At 35.8% G+C, this 25,366-nt stretch overlaps 3 protein-coding genes and 1 long non-coding RNA gene across 4 annotated transcripts; 1 reads left to right on the top strand and 3 right to left on the bottom strand.

Annotated features, from left to right (window-relative positions):
- Positions 1–12,641: 12,641 nt before the first annotated feature.
- Positions 12,642–16,218, bottom strand: LOC113346950. Its single transcript, XM_026590511.1, has 2 exons — positions 16,078–16,218; positions 12,642–15,299 (listed from the first exon to the last, which is right to left on the bottom strand). Exon 2 carries the CDS (start codon positions 15,170–15,172, stop codon positions 12,773–12,775), a length of 2,400 nt encoding a protein of 799 aa, XP_026446296.1. The 5' UTR covers positions 15,173–15,299; positions 16,078–16,218; the 3' UTR covers positions 12,642–12,772.
- Positions 16,219–16,382: 164 nt separating this feature from the next.
- On the top strand, positions 16,383–18,812 carry LOC113346951 (chaperonin CPN60, mitochondrial-like). Its single transcript, XM_026590512.1, has 5 exons — positions 16,383–16,703; positions 17,236–17,290; positions 17,387–17,443; positions 17,908–17,985; positions 18,167–18,812. Exons 1-5 carry the CDS (start codon positions 16,431–16,433, stop codon positions 18,628–18,630), a joined length of 927 nt encoding a protein of 308 aa, XP_026446297.1. The 5' UTR covers positions 16,383–16,430; the 3' UTR covers positions 18,631–18,812.
- Positions 18,813–18,814: 2 nt separating this feature from the next.
- On the bottom strand, positions 18,815–19,426 carry LOC113346952. The gene is made up of 2 exons (XR_003358681.1): positions 19,267–19,426; positions 18,815–19,124 (listed from the first exon to the last, which is right to left on the bottom strand). It is a non-coding gene; the product is annotated as an uncharacterized LOC113346952 (long non-coding RNA).
- Positions 19,427–20,106: 680 nt separating this feature from the next.
- Positions 20,107–23,897, bottom strand: LOC113346949 (importin subunit alpha-4-like). The gene is made up of 10 exons (XM_026590509.1): positions 23,552–23,897; positions 22,657–22,753; positions 22,459–22,550; positions 22,241–22,372; positions 21,888–22,073; positions 21,639–21,802; positions 21,477–21,555; positions 21,263–21,391; positions 21,011–21,138; positions 20,107–20,794 (listed from the first exon to the last, which is right to left on the bottom strand). Exons 1-10 carry the CDS (start codon positions 23,783–23,785, stop codon positions 20,413–20,415), a joined length of 1,623 nt encoding a protein of 540 aa, XP_026446294.1. The 5' UTR covers positions 23,786–23,897; the 3' UTR covers positions 20,107–20,412.
- Positions 23,898–25,366: the final 1,469 nt, after the last annotated feature.

The raw sequence follows: 25,366 nt of genomic DNA, 5'->3' as shown, positions 1-25,366 counted from the left end.
ATCCCAAATTTCATCTCATGTTTGGATTGTTTCAGGTATTCATAATCCCATTCATTCCCACTAGACATGATTCTGGAAAGATTTTTGGGACTTAAAAGGACATTCCAAATACCTGGTAATCTGGTATATTAAGCAATTATAACAGTTGTTGACTTTTTTTAACGAATACGGCTTACATAGATATTCTCGGCCATCCTATGAGGTTTAGTAGTCGAATCTATGTTTATTTCTTATTTGACCTGATTGAATACAATCTTCAGATACTGATTCAGTAATTAATATTGGTAGATTTTGTTTACGAGCCTGATTTTAATAGATATATATCCTTCCATCCTATGAGGTTTAGTAGTCGCCTTTATGTTTATTTCGAATTTAACCTGATTTAATCTAGTATTCAGATACTGATTCTGTAACATTGGTAGAGTTTGTCAAAGAGTCTATTTTTGATAGATATATTTAGCCATCCTATGAGGTTTAGTAGTCGAATCTATGTTTGTTTCGGGTTCATTGCACCACTTTCTTGTTCTACAAGGGTCCAAGAAAAGGGATGTGCGCGCTACGCAACGTCTTTATAGGTAGGAGTCGTTGCTTGTAGGGATTGACCTAATTTAATCCAGTCTTCAAATACTGATTCCGTAACACATGTAGAGTAGATTTTGTTAAAAAAATATGTTCTTTAATAGAAATGTTCGACCATTCTGAGAGGTTTAGTAGCCGAATCTATGTTCATTTCGAAATTTAATTGGTCCAAAAAATATGTTTTAATAAATTGCTAGCCAATATAATATATGGGTCGGTCACCTGATTCCCGACAAGCAAATAGTTTTCATTAGGAGTAAAAAAAAACTGATATCGTCGTCTGATAATAACTCCTGAAACATATTCGCACGAATGTCTAAAAAAGAATGAATCAACATTACCATAACATAAGACAAGACATGACCGCATACCCTGAACATTTTGGACTGGGGAACACATTTTCCCATACCATAGACATGTCTTTATATATCACTTTAATTTATACAAATCAGTTCAGCTTGTGCACGCCCAAGCGATGCGTCAATCCTCTTCCACGTACTTATTCAAACACTTTGCAGAGTGACAATTTTGGATTTCTAACCAATAGCTCAAGTTTGTAACAGGTGGAATGGGACAACTATCACTTACCTTCAAACCAATGAAATGGCAGTTGTTGACGTATCCCATCATAACTCTTTAGTGCTTCATGCACTAAGGGTGGGTACAAAAGTAACATTATAATCTCTCGAAAAATAATAAACCACACAATTGAATGTCTCTGCTATCAAATGTCCACATGCTGGCATATACATCTAATATTCCCATGTCATGGCTTCCTAGAATAACAAACTCTGGACACGACCAACCAAATTATCCAGCGACTGTTTACAATATAGAATTTTCATATAAAATTCTGCATTTTGTTGTAGATGTTGAGTCATCATGTACCTTGCATAATTTTGTTGTGCATACCCCAAAGTTTCAACGTACACCGTATATTTGATATGTTCCGCGACCACCCGAAACCCATAATTTTCATCCCCTTGAACACCATCCGTTGATAACAAGTAGGGAAAAATATGACGAGGCAAGTACTTCAGATAAGGCTCGACTATAACATTAACTGGTCGATAAATTTCACTTAATTTTTTCAAGGGGATAAAAGTGTACCTTTGGTGAGACGAATAATACGTGGCTTTTTTTTTGGCTTTCCTTCAATGGTATTATGATTCCATCTGCATCGTAATCCTTGTCAGCTATTTCAAAAGTAGACAACTTTTTTTTTATTGCTATTAGAAACTTCTTTTTCTTCTGCTCTCTTTTGTTTCCGAGTCGCCTCTTTTGGCCTACCCTTCGGAGGTTTCTGACACTTTCCTGGTTTAAGGGTTGTTGTGGTTTTAGGGTACACAATGACTTTAAATTAGTGCATCATAATATGGTATTGAGCCTCATTTTCCATCGATAACTTTGAAAAAAAAATATTTTTAGTATCTCTGAATCCTTAAACTCTTCTCTAGGAACATCTTTCTGAAGAGGTTGAAAATATAGATGACGCAAAAATAGATCAATAGCCGATAAAGGGATCACACCATCAAACATGAAAATCATATGGAGACATGGTAGTTCCAATGTCACCATACATGTACAAGAACACATATCGATTCCAAAAAATTTGTTCAAACCAAATTCTTTTACCAAATGATTCATCGCGCGGTGCGAGACGTTGTAGGCAATGCCATGCAACATCAGTTGTTTCCTAAAATGAAGGATAGACTTAGTTGAATTCGATTGGAATCTTTCCATAATCCTCGTAACTTCCATACAAAAATACCTATGTAAATATTTAAATAGAATTGAGAATGTACCTTGACAACCATTCATCAGCTTCTTAATTCTCTTGTGAACAGCCTTCGCAAGGATTGTGGCCTTGTTGTTATAGTGTTTTACTTTTTTATTACATGCGGCTACAAACTTCTCTTTATGCAACTCCAACCATTGCATACAGAAATAAGACACAACTTGACAATAATTCTCATTCCACAGGTTACGGAAACGGACATATTCATCCTTAAATACTTCCTCGGTGCATGACCAAATCAACGCATCTCAATCCTTTGAAAAACTCAACCATCGGGCATGACACTCTTTACTTTCCTTCTCCTTTTCCTCCTTTATAAGCTTTAACACCATATTTTGTTCTTTTTTGACCGTTGCCCCTTCTTTGCACGAGAGATATGAAGAATGGTTCCACAATTCAGCCGAACGTTGGATTGTATGTGAAACGTGCAAAGCAAATGGGTTGCAGCAGGAAAGACAACTGGAATAGCTTTGAGTAATTTTTTTACCCGCATTGGATAAGATAACTGTAACACCCTATGTTTTTAGTATGGGCATGATCAAGGATGCGCCATGGATTGGGATGAAGCTTCATCTCAAGTTTTCGTTGGGTAAGAGGTACATTGGCCTATAGACAATATTGCACCAAGTATGGCGCATTGTGAAAGCATATTGGACAAAGGACAATATCGCGTCAAAATGGCGCATTATATAGGGCATGTTGGCTTAGGGACAATATTGCCCCATTGATGGTGCATTATGTTATTTATTTTCACCAAGCCAATAATGCATCATCATGATGCATTACGCCAGTTGGGAGGATGGCCTTGAGAAAATAAACGCTAACATAACATATTACGCAGGTCATTGTCCTATGGCCAATACCGCAACAGGCTGACCGAGGCAATGTACAACCATCATGGTTGTAAATATTGGAATTTACATATGGGCCAGAATGAAAATACAGCCATCATAGAAGGTTATCCATAAATACATGGAAATGGACATGAATAATGAAGCAAGAACCTCAAAAATGTGACTTGGTGAATGTCAAATTGGTTCCCCGGTTTAAGTTGTAAAAATGTCGTTAAGACATATATAAGGAGGGATACTTGGTTGAAGGTACATATGCAGACTATGCACAAGTAAGCCTCATAGTTTAGTTGGTAAAGCATAATGATGCTTAGGCCTCATTTATAGTTGTGTAGCCTTTCCATTGGGGCATATGATGCGAAAACATCATTATGCCAGGTTGCGGATTAATCCATGTGAAATCTTTGTGCATTTTGATGCAACAACCTATATACGGACCACGCCATTATTGATTGGCCACGACCTTGCAACACGAGTTGTCTTAAGTGGTTTTCCCTTCGAGGATGAATTACGGTAAGTGCTTGATCCCTTTAGAGTAGGGAAGGGTATGTAGGCAGCTGCAATGATTTGCAGCATTTCCGGTCCAGCACGTTGTCGCTCATATCATCTAATTGCGAGATGATTGTGGCATATTGGTCATTCATATCATCTGGATCAGTATTGCTATGCAAGAGATGATTGTGGCCAAACTTGAGGAGGAAAGTTGTGTTCCATTTTCTTGGATGCTCATACTTCTTATCAAGGCATAGGCATGCACCAATGGCACATGACCAAGAAAGTAAGCTACACCAATATGAAAGTTAGCAGAGCTTGCATAAGCCTAAGGAAAGTGCGGCATTATCTGAACGAGCAAGATTAGTGCATGTTTTCAGCAATACCAAGATAAGCAGGTAAGGTGGAATTAGGCCTACAATGGCCTATGCGCAAGTCCAAGGAATATATTATGCCTGGACAAGTTTCAAAAGCTAGTGATGCATGTAAGATGCATCGTCCATAGCCTTTAAGACTTATACCCTTATTCTGTGGTAAGTTGGAATGATGTGGAAGCTAAGTTAAAGGTAACACGCTTACTAATCATGCTTACAAGTGCAAATGAACGTCCATTTTGTTGGCGCAAAGAAGATTTTTAAGGCCCGGTTAGTGACATCATAGTAACGCATCGGAGAGTTATGGCATGCGCACCTGGCGCGCTATACGTAAATTTACGGTATGTCACAATAACTATCGGTATGTCATTACCCTAGTTTCACACATTTTAGTGCCCAAACATAGCTTTCTTCATCTTCCGAAGACAAAAACAAAGCCTACTGTAAACAACTGTTTCGTCGAAGTATGCGAAACTAGGTGGAACAACGGCATATCATACTTTTTCGTCTTATAAGTCAAGTCTACAATAAGAAACTGATAGAAGGATTGAGTTAACCCAACAAACAAGGGGTGTGGAAGTAAGAAATGGGTAACATTGTCTGCTTCTTCTCTTTTTTGGTACAATTATGTTGTGTATCCAACCACATGAAGTCCTGGAATACCTTCCTACCATCAGAGACCTCCCCTTTAATCTTTTTCTGTCCTGCGTATATTGTACTCAAACAAAATGGGTTCTTTGGGTTCTTCGGGTTCTTTTCTTTAATTGTGTTAAAGATGATCTTAGATTGGAGACCTTGGTTGGTGTAATCCTTTCTAATGGAAAATTCATCAATAGACAACTTAATGGCAGAAACCTACCCAACTAGACTCTCTTATTCATCATGGTTGTGATATCCACACAAAACCTACATGTAAAATCTCTTATTTTTGTTTCGTAGAACCTTTAACTTGAAGAGCACATAGTTTTCTTGTTTGCTCTCTGACGCATCTTCCCGTTTTTATATTTAACGGTAAATATTACACCGTTACGGTGGGGACAACCAAATCTATTGTACACCAACTCTATCATTGCAACAATCGCGCATCTCACGCCCTACCAGTTTCAATAATGCATTTCTGGTTTCGAAGGTCTACAAGTCAGTTAAAAGAAGTCTAACATAGGTATGTTATAGATATATAATCTTTTAAAACACTACTTAGTGATAACTTGCTTGCTTGGTGCGATAATATTGGGAAATGTCGGTAAAAATTTGTTCAGAGGTTGGAAAATATCATCTGGATCATGATCTTCATTAACATCGACTCCGCAAATGACCTACAACATATACCATTTAAAGATATATTAAAATATGTTCGGAAATAAAACACACTAATATATATGATTTTACATTATATTATACGTAAGTTACCATATACCCGGAACCATTCTTTAAATGAATCAATAACGCTCGAATTACAAAGATTCGAAAGAGATTAACAAAATCATGTTGAACCTAATCCAAACTACCTACATGTAAATTAATATTATTTAACGGAGTTTGCTTTAAAAATACTAATTAGCGGTTGAATGACTATAGTTCATAAGGCATATTAGAAATACCTTCCGAACTACATGTATATTTCAAAGACCCGATTATATATCTCTAATTCGGTTTTAAAATAATCATTTTTATCTTCTAGTTCACTTTTAAAGTAATTGAAACCATATAGTTCGGAGTACACCTGATAAACGTAATTCGAACTGAATCTGTATTTAAAAACCAATCATATTAATTATCATTTGACGAAGTTCTCTTATATAAAATAATGATTACTGATCGAATCATATTAGTTCGACAGAGAAATGACAAAAATAGACCGAACTTAATCTAATTTACTTAGACCCAATTAGATAAATATTGTATAATAGAGTTCGGTTTCAAATATTACATAAAGGTGGAATCATATTAGTTCGAAGTTTTCTTTCAAAATAATTAATAAAGATCGTATCAATTTTGTACGAAACAAATCTAGTAAAAGTAGGCATGTTGATTTCATTACTATTACATAAAACCATTTGTCGGTCTTAAATAAGTTTGGAGGGGGAAAAACACAAACAAACGAATATCTATCAACCAAGATTGTGAATTACATTCGAGTATACAAATTTCTGATCCTACGAACAATGACTGGAAATAAGGTTTCCACCATTGTTGACCATGAAAAACTTGAGTTTTCAACTAGTGGAAAATAATATAACCCCCCTTCTATATGGGTTCAACATATAGAAGCCCCACTAAATGGATCATTCATTGTCAGCTCCATACTTTAGGAAATGATATTGCTAGGCCCAAAAAGTCAAATTCTCTTCAGATCTGGCCCATAATTTCAATTTATGCATTTTCGTAATGACAATTTTACCCTTTTCAATAAATACAAGAGGAAAATCAGAAGATGTTTCATTTCTCATTTCTCTTTCTCTTTCTCTCTCTCGGCTCTACCAAAAATAATTTCTAAGGTTTGTTTTTCTGATTTGGTTTCGTTTCTGGTTTACGATCTGGTTCTTCATCGACAACACCATATAAATTCGATCGAAGTTACATCAAATTACAACAAAAGATTCAATGAAGTTTTTTTCAATCCTCATATCGTGATGTCTAATCGACGATTAGGTTTTCTGTTTCAGTATTTGTTCTTCAAGTTGACGTTGTTTCTGGCGATATTCTTATGGTTTTCTTCTTCTTCTTTTACATTTAATTGTTTATATAGATCTGAAAATCGATTTTATTAACATCAATTTCGAGCTAAATTTTCAGTCGATTCAAGCTAGTTCAGGTAAGGTATTCATCCTTTTTATTTTATCCGTTTCTTATTTGTATTATGTTATGATTTGTTTTTTATTTTAATATCACAAAAGATTAATGTAGAAACCAATCAATTTTACAATTCTGAATTTAGGTAGGTTTTAATTTGTGTTGTTGTTGTTTTTGAGTTTCTATTTGTTTGATTATCTGTTTTTGATAATTCTATTTGTTTTTGTTCTTGATAGTTTTTATCATTTTAATTTCTGATTCGTGTATTAGTCTGATGAGTATCAGAAGAGAAATCATAGAAACAATAATTGTACTTTAGACTAGACTAATTTTTAATATTTTTAACATTGAAATCTTTGTGTTACAGAGTCTAATACTTCATGCGGTTTTGAGGTTTGTGGAGGAACTATTTGTTAGATGTCTTTGGAAGGGAAATACAATCAAGATAAGATGATTTGCAGAAGGTAAGTTGAATACTGCTTTCTTATTGACTGTACCAATCCATTTATTTGTTGTACTTTCAATAGTTTTATGAAATAAATGTCTTTTTAAAAGATATATATATAGTTATCTGAAAGGCTATATGTTGTTTCATTGATGTACATGTGCAGTTGGTAACTTAGAACTTTCTCATCAAGTGTATGAATCTATGCATTTTTATGTTGTGTTGGTAAAATTTGTAGCACGAAGAATCTCCTCTGGTTCATAAGAGGAAGTTGGGGTACCAAGTATATGAATCTTTGTTCTATATATGTGAATATAATTGACACTAAGATCTTTTTACGCAAGTAAACTCGGTATATTGTGATAATATGACTTACTACAGACTTAATTAAGTCTAATGCATTATCTTATGGATCTAATTTCACATATGAATTGTAGAGTGTTGTAAACTGGCAAGCTAAATGGATGTGTATATATTAGTTACACATGCTAATTAGATGTGTTGCTATCAGTTACACAATCTAAATGGATGTGTATCTATTGGTTACACATGCTAATTATTAATGTAACTTATTGATACACATTCATTTTTTCGTTATATTTGAGTTTCTGAAGTTTTCGTCTGGTAAACTTTCGTGCCAAATTTTGGCTAGGGTGATACGACCTGTAAAAATATACGATTAGAGTAATCTAACCAGTCCAGGAAAATATTTATCTCATGAGTGTTGGTACGATTGCACACCATTTTTCTACTTGTGATGGTTACATTGAAAACTCATAGAAGATGGAGTCAGTTTAACACCTTCAGGATATTATTTGGGCATTTTATGACATGGCCATCTTAGATATCAATGTTTCAACATATATGTACATTTTTTGCACTAAGTTTCGTACTAGTAGACTTGTCTTATCTCGTGAACTCAACTGAGGTTTTTATGTTAATTTGCAGTAAGTTATGTTTATACTAAAAGGATCAGTCCCTATCTCATTCGGTAGGAGTGGAGAGAACAACACTTTTGGTGAGCTAACATCTATTGGAGGTCTTAATGCCTATGTAAACAAGAAACTGAGTGCAACAATTCTCGAAGACAAGATCTCTGTGTCCAAATCTCGTTTCTTTATCAAGTTCACTGACACAAAGGCAAGCAATCTAAAACTCCTTGCATATCTACTTTGGCATATGTTGCGTAGTTATTCATTTAGTCATTGGTCTAATGCATGCTTACACCGACATTAGAAAATGTAGATAATACCATTCAGTGTTTCAAAACCACTAGAAAAGTTAGTTTCAACTTTCAAGTATCATTAAAACATCTTCTGATTGTACTTCCGGTAATTTTGTGCGTCTTAAATTAGTATCTTTTGGTACTTATGTCATTGTTTCTTTTGTCTATGCAGGGTTGAACTTTGGATAGAATGGGTCCACTTTCTAAAGCCTTTCTAGTATCTTAAATCTTTTTTGATGAAATTGTGTGGCTATAAGCATGTGTATTTACTAGTTACACATGCTTTTAGGATATGCAATTGCTGGTTACACTTGCATGTTAGATGTGTAATTGTTTCTTACACATGTATTTAGTGATGTATATCTGCCATGCATAGATGATTATTCTCTTAAACTATACATTTCAAAAGGAAAATAATGTAAATTTGCTTACTTTGGGTTTTGTGGTTCGCAGTTGATGTCCTTATCAACGGTCTAGCAATTGATGTCCATATTGATGGTCTAACATTAATTAACAGTACTTCAATGTAAGAATTAAGATCTGCCTTAGTATTTTTCGGCAGTCTGCTTGACTTTTCCTTGAGTTATCATTATTTAGCAAGTTGAATTGATTTTTTTTTCTCTTCTGCATTTTGGGACAACAGGTTAACACAGTGTTCCAACTAGTTTTAGTTGTTGCTGCTCTTGTACTACCAGAATTTGGCACCTTAGAAACTGAAGAGTACATCAAATACTTGAGGTAGGCATTTTTTTTGCCATATCAGTTTATGTTCTCAAAAGAACATCCATTAGTGATGACGACTTTGTCGATTTACAATGAATACTAGCTTAATATAACGACTAATAATATCATCAACATCTGTGGTTACATAATGAATCACATCGAATAAAAGTATCATCTCTTCAAAGTATCTTAACTACTATATATTTTCCATGAATACTCTTAGGTCAAAACTGATGCAATATGCTTATCTTTGATTGAAACATTTTAAATCTTCTGAACTTTATGTGACGAAATTCACTAATTTGGCAAGCTAAATGGGTGTGTAGCTACTACTTACACATGCTAATTAGTTGTGTATCTTCTAGATACACAAGCTAAATGGATGTGTAGCTACTAGTTACACATGCTAACCAGATGTGTATCTTATAGATACACATGCTAATTGGATAGGATAAAAAAGTCTACATTTTTGTTTGTGCAAGCTCTTATAGAATGGGATATCATGCAAATTGGATGACTCTGTAAATTGTATAATAAGATGCACAGTCTAATAAGATTACACTGTAAATTGTATGTACCATGTACACAAGCCTTCAGACTTTACGAGTGTTATACAGATGTGTAGCTACTAGTTACACATGCTAATTGGATGTGTAGTTGGTAGTTACACATTCTAGTTAACAATGTTTTGAGCCATATTATTTGTCTGGTTGAGACAGCCCAAATGTCCAAAGATCATGTTCAATAATTTGTTGATTTTGTAAGTATCAATGGAACAGTTACTTATGGTGCTTACTTTTATACATATTTAATCTATGAAATGTCTCATGCTAATTTTTTTTTGCTTTATCTTCTACAATATTCAAGTAGTGTTGTAATTGTAATTATGTTCCTTTACTATTCTCATTATCTGCATGTCTCATACAGGTTGCTAAGATTTTTGTCCCCACAGTTGTCGTATTGTCATTCTTGACATTGGTTAGTTGGTGCGTAATTTATTATCTCAGTTACTATGGTTTTCCATCCAAAAAAATGAATATTTAGATTCTTTTGCGTTTTGTTTGGCTATTAGATGATAACCTTTTCGACCCTCCTGATACTATTGCAGGTATATGTTTGGAGCAGTAGGAACATACCCAGATGACTGGTTAACTGAAAATGGCAATCATTTTGTCTTTGCCCTGATGTTTTAAATCTCAGAGAAATTATTGTAGTCATTGCATGCCCATATCTAACTAATAAACAGAGAAATTATTGTAAATGAAATTATTATTTCAATAACAACTGAATATATGTTTCTTTTTTGACGTGTAACTGTTGAGATAAACATATATATGCATGTGTAACTTGTAGATACACATGCCATACGCATGTGTAACTTCTGCTTACACGTGTAACTGTTGAGATAAATTATTTTAACAATTTTGGGCCTGAATTTAAATTTTATTTAATTATGGGATTGACAATATGCATGAACCCTGATTTTGGGCATACCAAAATATTTCAAGGCATACAAAACAATAGTCCCATCTTGGGTGACCTTATAAGGGGTACCCTATGGGTAGTTCAATTACCTATATACCCTTAATATAAAAATTTAAAATCAGTTTCCCTTAACATCTCTTCTTCTTCTTCCTCCTCTAGCCGAACTCTTCCCCCTCCTGCGAAAAAAAAATTCATCATCGTGATTAATTGTCGATTCGTAAAAATTTGATCGTCGATTAAACTCAACCACATAATGACTCGTACAAAGAAAACTAGGGACTAGGCAAACCAAATCGTCTTCTAATCCATCAATTGAAGAAGAAGAACCAATTGAAGGTAAAGGTGTAGAAACTGAAAATCAACCACCAATTGAACCAGAAACTGAACCAACTGCATCTCCAACTCCGAAAATAAGGATAAGAAAGTAAGTTTTACAAACCCAATCTCCTATTTGTTGTTTTTCATCGATTAAATGACGGTTACAGTGTTGGGTTCAGCTCAAAATTGAGTTGCATTTTTAGCCGAATTGTTCATCACAAAAGCTTCTTGTAAGTGTATATGAAAAATTCGGCTTAAAATTTCATGAAATTTCAAGCTGAACCTAGTCACAGATAGAGATGCATAGGGGTTCGGCATATTCGATAATCATAATATGTGTCGAACCTAGCAGATTTATGAGGTTCGGCTATTACGATATTCTCAATATGTGCCCAACCAATAACAATATTTTAACCCAAAAAATAACAAATTGATGTTCGGCTCATACGATTTTCGAAATATAAACCGAACCAGTAATTATTATTTTTTTGGGATATTCAGGATGTTGTTCGGCTCATAGATGTGAGCCAAACCGTTCATCAATTGGTAGATTCGGCTCATAGATGTGAGCCGAACCTCAACATGTTTCGCCGAACCATGATCAAAAAGATCATCTAAACAACCTTTTATAATTCTGAAAATTATCTTAATCACTAAACAAAATATTTAATCACTAATCAATATTACTAACACTAATCGTAAAGGGAAGATTTGCCATTAAAAAAATTGGGTTAAGGGGTAATCTGATTTTGCTATTTCACAACCTTTTTTGTCTTCATGTGGTATGCCTTGAAAGATTTTGGTATGCCCAAAATCAGGGTTCATATGCATAAGGGTATCAAAGTCTTTTAATATTTCGGGGCCTAGATTTAAACTTCTTTCAATTAAGGGTTTGATATTATGGGTAACCCATGGGTCGTGCATTAACCTAATTTTCTCTTTCAACTAAGTAATGCACTTACCTCATTATGAGGTCCACATTCTTCATTTGACTCTTGTTGAGATGAAAAAGGATGAAAAGATTTATCATCCAAAAAATAATTCATCTCGGAATCTTGGGTTTATTGACATAAAATAAATTGTAACTGGTCTTCATGGCTCTCATCCATCTCCTTGATTTCAATACAGTAGTTAAATTATAGTTTTTGGTCTCTCCTTGATTTCAATCTAGTAGTCAAATGATAATTTTTCGTCTCCCCAGACAATTGTTTTTTGAGATAGAACTCGAGAAGGAATGGGTTCAGGGTGGGAGCCTAGGGTAAAATACCGCAGGTTGTAGTAACAAGTTAAAAATATAGTACCCCAAACACATGTTACTAGAAAGGGTAAAATAAGAATACAAGATATACGATTAAGAGACACATTCAAGGATTAAGGCAACATCCCGCTTTTATCACCTAGTGAATTTTGCAATTTCAAATTTTAAGAATTTTCTGTTACCTTCAATGCTGTCAAATTTGATTTATAAGCCCACCTGGGTCTGTTAGTCTGTATAATAAACTCAGTGATGCCTTTCTTGCACTGGTAAACTAGGGCAGTGATAACACTCCAACCAAAAGAAAGGTAAACAACACCATTTTGTAAGACCGGGTAACTCAACTTTGGCAAAAAAATCATATCCATACATCACAACCTACTATTCCATTAACTTATTTTATACTATAAAAAGAAACATTATGCAACTTTCAGTTATGTGAACAGAGAACCACTTTGTTCGCACCTTTGACGGTTATGCCCGGACAAACCACACTTCCCACACTTCCTACCTGATTCCCCTTCTTCTTGAGAAGAAATTTTCCGCTTACCTGGTCGGCCACAAGGTCTTCGTGTTCCTGGAGGTAACACAACTCGACTGCGAACCTCTTCGGATACCTCCCAGTTTTCAGGAGATGAAACTGGATGTATAGAGTCTGAATATGCTTCCTTAAGTGTAGCAAGATAGTAATACCTTGAGCAGTACTGGTAAGGATCCAGGTTACGAAACTTACACACGGCCATTACATGTGCACACGGAAGTTGGTCAAGATCAAACACTCGGCACGTGCAGGTTTTGTAGTTCAACTTCACTTCTGCATTTTTATTATTATCAAAGATCTGAAACTCATCCATGTTGATGGGATGAACTGAGTACAGAGAAGACTGGTTCATCCTTTCGCGAAGTTCATCCTCCGCCCACTTTGTTAGTGTAGTAGTTGAACCCAGAGCAGCTTCTCGATGCTCATCAAACACGCTTTGGAACATCTTACTAACAAGCTCAATTAACTTGGTCACATGAAGGTCATCAATATCCTTAACAATGAGACTTATGCACTCTTCAATGTTGGTTGTCATTATATTGTACCGTATGCCATTGAAGTGTGAACGAGACCACTTTTCAAATCCTGCTTCAGCCAGCTTAGAGGCAATGTCAGGGAATATCTGGCGGATCTGATGAAATATGTGGTTGAAATCTGACATTCGATAGCATTTGGCAGCATCATGAAACATTTGATTCAGAATATCATTTTTGCAGTTTTTCTTCACATACCGACCAATGTGATACAGGCATCCTCCATGAACTGCTTCTGGAAACACTGTACGAACACCTTTCTCTATGCTTGCGTTTGGACTGGAAATGATGACTAAGTCTGCAACATCACCAATCACTGTTCGCAATTTGCTTAAAAACCAATGCCAAGAAGCATCATTCTCCAAATCACCAATGCCAAATGCTAAAGGAAATAACTGATCATTCCCATCTTTGCAGGTGGCAAAGAACAACGTCCCACGGTATTTGGCCTTCCAATCCGTTCCACCAACAGAGATTACAGGCCTGACTGAACTCAAAAAGCCACGTAGGCAAGCGCCAATCGAAATGAAAAAATACTTGAAATTATCAGAAGCATCTGTGCTAATAAACGTCACAGTACCAGGATTGGACTTCTCCAACTCTGAACAATAAGAGGGAAGTGAAGCGTAGGATTCCTCAGCTGACCCCAAAATGGAAGCCACCGCACGCTCTCTAGCACTCCGTGCCAGATGGTAACTTATAGTGATACCAAGATCCTTCTGAATTTCCTCAATTATATCCTTCGTTTTGTATATACCGCCTGCACCGTTCTGCTTGTTCTTTATGCATTCTTCGATGATCCGAGAAGTTATATGCTTATGCTTGCTGGCGGATGTGCTGTCTCGCAAACAAGAGTGGATTTTGTGGTATCTCCTCACTCTAAAATACGAACTATTTTTAAACTTTGTTGCATACAGTGACCATGTGCAATTATCAGCATCACAAACTACACTGACCCTATCTGCTTGAGACTTCTTAAACTTGAACTCAAAGTTCATTTTATATGCATAAATACTCAATCTCTTCTGAAAAGCAATTTTACTTTCAAACAACTCACCAACTTCAAACTCTTTGCAATACTCATCGGTGTATTGCTTGTTCATCTGTCCATCAATATCTGGAGGTGGACCAGATGTAGAAGCACGCATTTGATCATCAACATGCACTACATCTCCATCCTTTTGACTTATTTCATTAGCTTGTAGCGATGGTAGGAGTTCATTTTCTTTCAACCTATCATCTTCTTCCTCATCATCAAACAAGTCATCCACAGAGTCACCATAAGCCGGTGAAACGTGCGGTTCAACTCTGAAGAGTGTTGCTCTCTTGAATACAAAGCTATTCTGACTACTGGAACCATCTCTTTCTGGAGTGTGAGCATTTTCAGGACAAGCATCTTGAAATACCCTAATTTCAGCTCTTGGTGGTTCCTTAGGTTGTCTTGTCACATACAAAGGAACACACCTTGGAAAGTTATCATTGACTAATGCTAAAAAGAAATCAAAATCTGATTGTTTTGCTATTTTCATAGGATCTCTCACCTGTACAGTACCAGGTACCAAACACCATAGAGTAACGGCACATGGGCGGCCCGAATCTTCTTCCTCGGAAACACTACAACTTATTAATTTCTTAATCTCATCGAGAGTTATATCATGTTGCACTAATAGTCCTTTTTGTTGACCACCATTGTAACACAAACCCTTACCTGATTTATCCCATTCTCCATCATAGAACAACCATATCTTCATCGGTGCCATTCCTGATATAAATATACTCTAACAAATACCAGTAGTAATATACACTAAAGGAACAGGCAAAGAGAAGGACGTCGTCTTGCTTAAGTTTAAATAAGTGAAGCAGTGGTTTCGTCTAGGACAGTTATTCCTGGTACAGAAAATGCACAGAGAACTAAAATCATAAAAATGCCTTGGGATAGAAATCTACAAGTTTACATAGAAGCACAGATAAATTGAAGATCAGATGTAAAATCATACAAAAAGATGCATTTAACAAAACATAATAAACAATTCGGGTAGGGATTTTTGACGAACTATATATTCATTCCCAAATGATTAGTTAACGAAATAGAGGGGTATAAGGTTTAATCTTAACTACAAACAGTACTATTTTTTAGATGTTTAAATCGTAACACTAGGTTTATGTGAAGAGATATATAGGATATTCATATTGCTTAATGCATATAGTAAGTCTCAATTCTCAACCAAATGGGTGTTTCAGTTACTAAGATGGCAATGAACTAGTTAGCTAAGGTTAATTATTTCTGAAAGATTTTTTACAACTATTCATTCAGAAACTATACTGGCCTTAGTTGGATAAATTCAATAAATACTATCTGCAAGTTTATGAATCAGGATTTCAGTCCTTAATTTGTGGTACACACTGTTTTTCTACGAGAAGCTGAATGTAGAAGAACCTAAGACCAATCTGAATTCAGGACTTTCAGAAGCGAATGGGTATTAATTTGAGAATAATAATAAAACAGGTAATCCAAGTAAAGAAATTTTAAAGGGATTGTAAAAGAGAGTAATTTTTAACCCAGACAATCGCATAAAGATTCAGGAGACCACACATAAGAAAATGCTAAACTGAAAAAACAACGATTAAACACACAAAAGACATATTAAAAATTGAGGGTTTGTACCTTGTAAACATGAAGGAGATCGCCAAATTTAGAAAGAGAAACGAAACCGGCAAGGAGAATGAAGTTTTCAGACGAAGACCGGCGAGAATTCTCACGTTTTAGGGTTTTTCTTTTGGTGACACTTTTTCTTGGAGTTTTATTCCGTTTTGTCCAGAATCCAGATTAGCTTCTACCCAACTAAAACCCCTTAGTATTTTATGAGTTAGTGAATAGAGGATGTTTCAGAAGAAATACCCAGTCTATCACTTGGAATTACGATAAAACCATAGACCACTGAAATAAAAGAAACTGTGCCAACACCATTATCTTCTTTTTGAGTTTTCTTCTTTCTGGCAATCTAGACTTCCACCACCATGGGGGTTCTTATGCAAGCTTCACCTAAATTAGTTCATGGGGAAGAAAGGGTTTTCAAGAACCAGATATCATGTTTAACATCTACTAGTAGTGTGAAAAGATGGTCTTTTCAAAAACCATTACCATTTCCACCAACTCCAAAGCTTGAAACGAAACACAGAAATTTAGTGATTACAGAAGCTAAAAAGAAGAATAAAAGTGATTTACATAGTTTTAGCCCTAAACCTGAGGAATCTACTGGTCCTTTCCCTGAGGCTATCTTGCTCAAACAGGTAATGAATGTTTGAAACACACAGAAATTCCCTTCTTTACAATGTTCTATTCCATGATTTTTTTTTCTCTACTTCCTTGGGTTTTTTTTGTTGAGAACCCTTTTTTATTCTCATCACACTGATAAAATAGGTTTAAATACATTTTGTGGTAAAACCCAATTTCTTAGGGGTTTTGCTGAATTTTCCTGGGCATGATTCACTTTTCAGTGATAGTTTAGGTCATTATGGTGTTTTTTTGTGAGAATTGTGAGGAAATGGTGTTGGTTAAACCCACCGCATTTGGGTTTTAGCTTATTTGAAGTAGAGGGATTTTACTTATCCAAATAGAAAGGGCATGTGTATTTGTATTTGTACATTTTAGGTTACTTCAATTACAATTGGTAGAATTAAAACTAGTTTTTCTGCTTTAACACTTTGATGCTGTAATGTCTCATGAGAGTACCATTTTCATTCATGATCCAAGTTGCACTTGTACGATTCTTATGAATTTTATGTTAGTTTTTGAAATGGGTTGTATTCTTTTGGTTTTCAGCAAAACGTAAAGGAAGATGGTAAACTTGCCCCTGAATTTGCAGATTCCGAAGAAGGTTAGTACTTACTAGTAAATTTCGTGTTTGGACTAAGGAAATATTTTGCTATTCAAATGTTGTGGTTTTAACTAGTTAAGGTTTTTGTTTCTGCAGAAAAGCTTTTTGATTTCCTCAATCTTCAGTTGGAAAGTGATTTGAAGTATGACAGAAGTAAGTATATTGTTTTTGTGTATCATTACTTGCTAGTATTGTAATTAAATTAGCTATAACGTTTTTGCCAATATTTGATGTTGATCTGGTATTATCATTTCATGCTTGTACGATTTATGTGCACGCTTTGTTATAGACCACTTTGATTAATATCGAAATGTTAGTAAACCACCTACCAAACCAGCTTTTTTCTTTTTTCTCTTCATTGTGATTCTTCTAATTTGTGATCTTCCTCGGCCCACTGCCTATCTTGCTGTGCTTTTCCTTATTTGGTACTCTTCTATAGCTGCAAAAGAGAATCTGTGATGACATTGTTGTGCCAGTTAGATGTTATCAAAATTACGGTAGAATTCAATCAGAGATGTTTCACGAATCCCTTGTCGTTAATTCTGTGTGATTTCTGGGTGATGGACAAAATGTAGTGGTATAGCAGAATTAAGCAATTGTGTTTACTGTTCTTGCAGTGCGTCATTATGAAGTGGTTTATATGATTCATGAAGACCATGCGGAGGAGGTTGGAATTGTAAATTCTAAAGTTGAAGGTGATCTTATTCTCTTCATCATTCTTGTTGTTTGCATTTCAATTTTAGCGAGTTTGTTCACTTTTGAGTTTCAATTTATGTGAGCTCTAGACTTTCATATTAAGGGGTTTGCCTGCTTTGCAAAATCTTTACAAGTGATTAATGTGTGTTTTATACGTTCTAAATTCTGAATCCTCTGTAGGCTTTTTAAAAGAGAAAAAGGGTAAGATTTGGAGAGTAAGCGATTGGGGCCTCCGAAGACTGGCTTACAAGATAAAGAAAGCCAAGAATGCCCACTACATGTTGATGAACTTTGAGTTGGAAGCTAAATGGATTAATGATTTCAAAAGCTTGTTAGACAAAGATGAGAGGGTCATTCGACATCTAGTAATAAAGAGGGATGAAGCAATCACTGAGGACTGCCCTCCACCTCCCGAGTTCCACACCGTTCGCTCAGATATGGATGACAGTGATGATGATGAGGATTTAGATTATGAAGATGATGATGAAGACTATGAAGATGAAGACGAAGACGAAGAAGAGGAATTGGATGATGAAGGTCTGCAAGAGACTATTATCATTGTTGATGAGGAGGATGCAGGAAAAGATAGAAGCAGTGCTTCATCTAGTGCAAGTAAAAAGGGTAAAGAGAGAGCTATAGCTTGAGCTAGAACTAGTGACAGTTTTATTAGATTTTACTTTTGCTTCTGAGCTTTAGTAATGTAATCTTCCCGTATTGTCAATGCAAATGTACGAACTACCAGGAAATTGAAGCAAAAGCAAGGTTTGTTCTGTAAATCTGATTTATATGGTGCGAAATCGAAACATATTTAATTCAGAAACTTCAGTATTAATGAAACCGAAACAAGATACTTTATTAATGTAACACAGGAATCTTCAAAATTACAAGCAAAACACGACCGAAAGGAAGCAACTAACTAGCAGTTAAACGACTATGGCGTTTAAGCCTTGCTTTTTTGTAGTCTGGCATATGACACATTGATCAGATGCAGGCTCATCAGGAGAAAATGAAACTTTTTCGCAACCAGTATTTCGGCATTGCTTATTGGATGCACATATCTGCTTACATGAAAGACCACATCGGATGTATAGCATTTGTGTCTTAACTTCACCTTTCTTACATAAAAGCGTCGACCCACCTGCCGACATATACAAATCATACATCACTTAGCATGCTGATCTACTGATCTAGTAATCTAATCAAGTGAAATGATTCTTCCTGTGAAAGAAAACGGATCCAACAAAAGAAAGCTTGAATTGAATGGAAAAAGAACTACTTACTTGTGAGGGCAGTGGAGACAAATAGCAGAACAATGAATAGGAAGAAAATCTTAATACTCTTGCCCATAATGAAGTCGACAATCTTTCTTTCTTTCTACTTCTTAGTTTTGTTTTTCTTTCTGATGAATGAATGAATGCCTCAAAATGAAGCTCTATTTAAATCAAGAAAATATGCATCTTTACATGCTTTCACAGGAACACGTGGTGGTGATAAGGTTCACTTTTGCCACCAATCCATCATTGGATCCTGTAAATACCAATTCATCCGAAATTGTATGTAAATGGCAAATCCCAAATTTACCTGTTGACATGCTAAAATGATATTTACCTGTTGCATCTAGGGGTGAAGATGCAATGGCAGACCCACATGGATATTAACGGTTGAATTTTCCTACAGTAAATGGAAGATTAGAATTTCAACAGCTCCCACCACCTCAAGAGGACTAGTGATGGCAGAGACACTACAAAAACAAGTTTAGTTCTACTGTGACGATTTTATTTGTACAACCCAGGTACCTAAAACCGCAAACACATTAGATTTTTGTAAGCTAATAGTATTAAACACTCGGGAGACAAGTGTCTGCTAGCTGCTTGGCATGCTTGCACATTTTCTTTAGATAGAAACCTAGATGTAGAATTTGCAAAGAAGTGCAAGCACCTCCCAAGCGCAACTTCCTGGCAGCAACCGAATCAAGCACCTACACCACAAGACCTTGAAGCTTATTCGCGGCAAGATTACATTTTATGCATAAGCTCATGCAGCTTACATGCATTCTGATCAAGAAAAGTAATGAACCAATTGAACTGACTGCCTTTAAATGATCGTGAGTCTCGTGACCATAACAAACAAGAATCAGAATCTCATCATAAAAATGAAAGATTAAAACTGGAAACCACAATTGTTGAAAGGTTTACATCTTTTTCATAGCGTTCCCTAGATGAACGAAACCTAGGAGCCAGACCAAAAACACTGACTCGCCCTTTGTACTGGGCAAACAACTAAGTGTGTACCAAAACCAGCAAATTCGGCTAAAGAAAATAAAAAACTTTTGATAAGAAGAACACTATAACCCCAAATTGCTACACAAGGATAAAAAAGAAAATTAAAAATAAAATATTAGAGCCCAAATTGGAGTCTAACCCACTTCAACCGAACTTAAAACCACCAGTGGGAACACTAGGCTGGCTAGTTCCAAAATCAAACCCCTGCTGAGTTCCGTCCCCACCATCTTGAAGATTTTGTTCTTCATCTTCATCCTCGATCCAATATCTTTCCAAGATCTTCACAGCCTTCTCATATATCTCATTGTTGTCGTGGCTTTGTAAATTCTCAACCTTATCTAATCCCTCGTATTCATCAATCATCTGTGCAAAGAGATTGACACCGCCGTTCTTTCCCAAATCCTTGTCAGCCTCTCCCACTTTCAGAATATTCTCGAGCCCCTCCAGACAAACGGTAACAATTCTTGGATCAGGGCAGGCTAGAAGATCACAGAGAGGTTTGATGCAGCCTTGAGTCACTAAGAACCTAAAACAGATTAAGATGATCCCAATGTTAGTAGAAAGCAGTAGGGGTGGCTAGAAAACAGTATATACAGTTGACTTCCCGCCTCACAAACATTCACCATTTTAGCTTTTTTAAATGATTACTTAATTAGTTTTCTACTGACACTGAAAGGGAATAAACCGATTGTAAGGTCTACTGTATAAATGATGGTTACTGGAAAGGGATAAAAATGCCTACTGGATCTGCTCGTGGGATCCACCAGAGGTAGCATTTGAGATAGCCCAAGCAGCCTCCTTCTTGATATCAAACTCAGCGTGCTGAAGTAAATGAACTAGAGGGAGGATGATGTTGGCATCAATAACAGCCTGTTTCAATTATGTAAAATTTGTCAATTTTTTCAACCATTTAAATACAAAATAATTCGCTTAGAGTATAAATTAGAAATACTTGAAAACGCATACAGGAAAAACAAAAACATGCGCCATTTACCTGTATTTGATCCCTATTCCCTGCTGTAATATTTGAAATTGTCCAGCATGCTTCCTTCTTAATACTTTTTTTGTGATTTTGTGTGAGAAGTTGGTGAAGACAAGGAAGCACATGGTTGTCGATCACAAACTGACACCAAGAGAAGATATATCACTTAGCATTTAGTGTCCAACATCTATGTATATTGCGTCATGTTTTCTGCAAATACACATACCTGAGTTTGAGCATCATCACCCGTGACAATATTTCCAACTGTCCTAAGAGCAGGTATAAGAACTGTAGGTGATGGATGACTGAAAGAGAAACATATCTTAGTCAGCTAATAGTAAATAAATGAAAATATAAATCAAGATGCCAACAAAAGAAAACATCGTACAGTAGGAGTTCCACAAGTCGTGGACAAACACGGGCATCAATCACAGCTTGAATTTTGTCGTTTGTGCCATCAGAAAGATAAGAGAGTGCCCAACACGCATCTGTTAGCACTTCTTCATCTGATGAATGTATAAGCTGCTGAAGAGCAGGCAGTGCAGGCTTAACCTGATGCAAAGTAAATAACATGACATGGATGAGAAATATTAATTTACAAAACTGTCAAACCAAAAACTTCAATTCTGATCAAAACCTGGTCAAACGGTGCCGGTGGTTTTCCGCGGCAGAAATTCGACAATGTCCATGTTGCATTCCTTAACATAGACAATTTTGAGTGCTCATTTAACTGATTAAGCAATGGAATGAGGGCACCGTTACCAAGGACAAGATCTCTACAGCTAGGTGAATCACCAGCCACGTTACCCAAGGCCCAAACAGCCTGTAGAGGGAATGCAGAAAAAGAAAAGTGACTTAGTACTTGCACACAAAAAAAAAGTCCGTTACAAGCTAAATCCGATCAAGTTCTCTAACATCAAACAAAAAATAGCTTGATAACCATACTACAGAAGAACAGAACCAGCAAGACAAAAATGAGATTTGGATTACCTGCTCTCGGACATCGTCACTTGAAGAACTAAGAAGTTGCACAAATTTTGGCACAGCGCCATGTTCAATAACAACTCGTGTATGCTCTGACGTCCCAGATGCAATATTGGTTAAAGCCCAAGCAGCTTCGAACTGAATGGTAAGGTTAATTAACATCAGTAAAGCTTGAGTTCACAAGTTTTTTCTTATCTAGAAGTAAAATCTAGAGAAGGACATACTTGTAACTGAGGCAGATCTTGCCTCTCCAGAAATTCCACAAAGCGAGGAACGACGCCTGCTTTGATTACCTCCTCAATTGGAGGACTGCGCTCTGCATAATAAGTCAACCAAAATTCAGCCTCGAAAGTAAGAACACTGGAATAAATAAAACTAAGCTAAAAATGAATAGAACATCAACACAGGACTTTCGAGCATACCAATAGAAAGAAGCTTCCTGAATTGAGTTGTGGACTCCAATTGTGAAGCAGGGTTATCTGACCAAACTCCTTGTACCATAACAGGTAGGCTCTCCAACTATCAGAGAACACCAACAAGATAAACAATCAAAACAATGCGCAATAACAAAATAACTAAATTTATTCTTAGTCAGCCTCAAATTCCCAAGTTCCCAAGGAACATAACATATATTCCCAAGTTCTATTTATCAGTTGTCTTCCATAGTAAAACTTCCAAAAGCCTAGGCAGGTACTGAGGTGTTCTTCTTCCTAAATGAACACTTTCAAACTAGAGCATAGGCAGGTACTGATGTGGCAGAAAAAAAAATCCTTCTCCACATTCCTTTTATGGAATTTATTAATAAGTCACCTAATATATGAACAAAAGTCAAAAAGAATCCAATTAATAAGGTTCAAATCCAGAATTCAACCCAACATAACAGTACCCCGAAGCCATCACCAACAACATCAGAGAACACAGAGCACAAAAACGTACGCCACACATATAGAAGTCATATAGTATATATGGAGTACTAAAAAGAGTCAATTTTGGGTTTCACATCAGCAATCAAACCAGCAACCCCAGAAAGTTGATTGTTTAAATAAACAGATATCAGGTGTAATTAAAATAGTAAAGGCAATAGCATCGATGTAATCGAATTTCAAACCTCATTAAAAAAAAGTATAAATATGTTGAATTGGTAAGAATACCTCCAAGTGAGATCAGTAGTCAAACCTAATCCATCATCAAATATATATATAATATTCCATAGTAAAAATCAGTGAATCATACATAACCCTAGTTTGTTTCAATTTAACTAATCTAATACAGTGTAAAATAGATCAACATTCAACAAAAAGTGATCAATAAAACTACCTTTTTCTCGACGGCAACAGGAGGGATTAACAATGAATTAGGATCATTAGAAGAAGAAGATTGTTGAAATTGAAGAAGACCTTCTCTTCTTTTCTTAAGAAGGTTATCTTCTCTTTTGTTTTTTCTGATCTCGATTAGATTATCTTCTCTTCTTCTTCTTGCATCATCTGCATCAACGCCAGTTTTGTATGATTTCTTACGAACTTCTGCTCGTGATGTGGGTCGGAGAGACATTGCTGTTGTGATTGGTGTTTGTTTGGTGGTAACTGTAGAGAAGAAAGAAAGAGGAAAGAAAGATAGAAACAACAAAAACAAAGAAGAAGAAGAAGAATGCGTGTTTGGATGTGTTTTATTAAAAGAGAGAGAGAGAGAGAAAGAAGAAAAAAAAAAAGTAAAAGAGGAAGTACAGACTAGAAAGAAAAGGAGTGACTGATTGGGTGAATTATACAGCACAAACAACATAGGAAAACGAATATTAAACCATTCCTTTGCCCAGCCTAGCTTTGCAGTCTATCAACTTGTATCAGTTGCGTTCCTGTACAGGCGCGCGAGGCGACAAAATCACCACAAATACTTTTTTTCTATTCTAAAAGAATTATTAAACAGAACTAAAACCCAAATTACAAAAAGGAAATAGTTTTCCAATGATAGTACCTGGGGGGCTGACTTTCATAATCTTTTGATACACTAAATTTACGTGCTAATCTAGCTAGAGCATCCGCGACTTTGTTAAGTTCACGGGGGACATATTTATATATAGGTTGTTAAAATACCTATTTTACAGCCATTTACATAAGGAAATTGTGTCCAACTTATGTTAGATTGTTCTCCATTAATTATTGTCACCAAGGAGAGGTTGTTAGAGACGGAGACTGGGTTCTGTAGCTGGTGATTAGTGGCCTATTCTATAGCTTGATGAAAGCATGAGCTTCTGCGACTATCACTGAGCTATCCTGGTAGTCCAACTTTTGGCTCTTGCAAAATGACCATCTGGTGTATACCTATCAATTCTACGTCCTGCATTAGAGCAAGATTTCTCCATAAAAGCGTCAAACAAAAATTAGCATTGATTTCTGGTTAGAATGTGTGAGATAATACTTATTAGGCCCAACCATATTAGAAAAAGAATGCTTTCGTAAATGCTGATAAAATTGACTTGTATGTTGCATGGACTGTAGTTGAGTTTTGATACCCTGTATAACCCTATAGGATCCTGATGTAAATTTTCTAAGCTGGCTTTGCACCTAGCTTTCCAAAGTTGCCACAATATAATAACATACATTATATGATGTTCATGCATTCCAGAAGTATGTTTTCTAACACATTGAACAGAAGAAAGGGAATAGAGCACCTGCGGAAAGAGACCAGACAAAATCATATTCATGAAATAATGGTCAAGAGTTTCAGCAGCTAACCCACATAAAGGACAAAGCATATCAGTAACAATACCAAATTTAAAACAACATCATTTTTATTTATTTTTTGATAAACTCCTAATTCATTAAAAGCAATCAAGTTACATGGAGCGGATTAGGTACATCATCAAGTGAAAGAAATAACATACTAGAATCAGTACAAACCCTAGTGTTCCAACAAGAGAAAGATTTGGTACACCGGAAACAAGACCAATTACAAGCATGAAGAGAACCGATAAATCGGAGAAGAATGGTTTTTAGGATCCTAGTCCAACAATTTTGATATTTGTCTTCTAGAGAAAGATAAGCTCCATTGAAAGAGGAGTATTTTGCCCAATGTCTTGATGTCGGAGAAGATTCCGGTGGCCGGAAAATATCGTCGTCGATGTACTTCACCCAT

Source organism: Papaver somniferum, chromosome 2, assembly GCF_003573695.1.
Source record: "Papaver somniferum cultivar HN1 chromosome 2, ASM357369v1, whole genome shotgun sequence".
Taxonomy (NCBI): Eukaryota; Viridiplantae; Streptophyta; class Magnoliopsida; order Ranunculales; family Papaveraceae; genus Papaver; species Papaver somniferum.
Note: the sequence above shows the minus strand (reverse complement) of the source record. Positions and strands in the feature narration are given on the sequence as shown.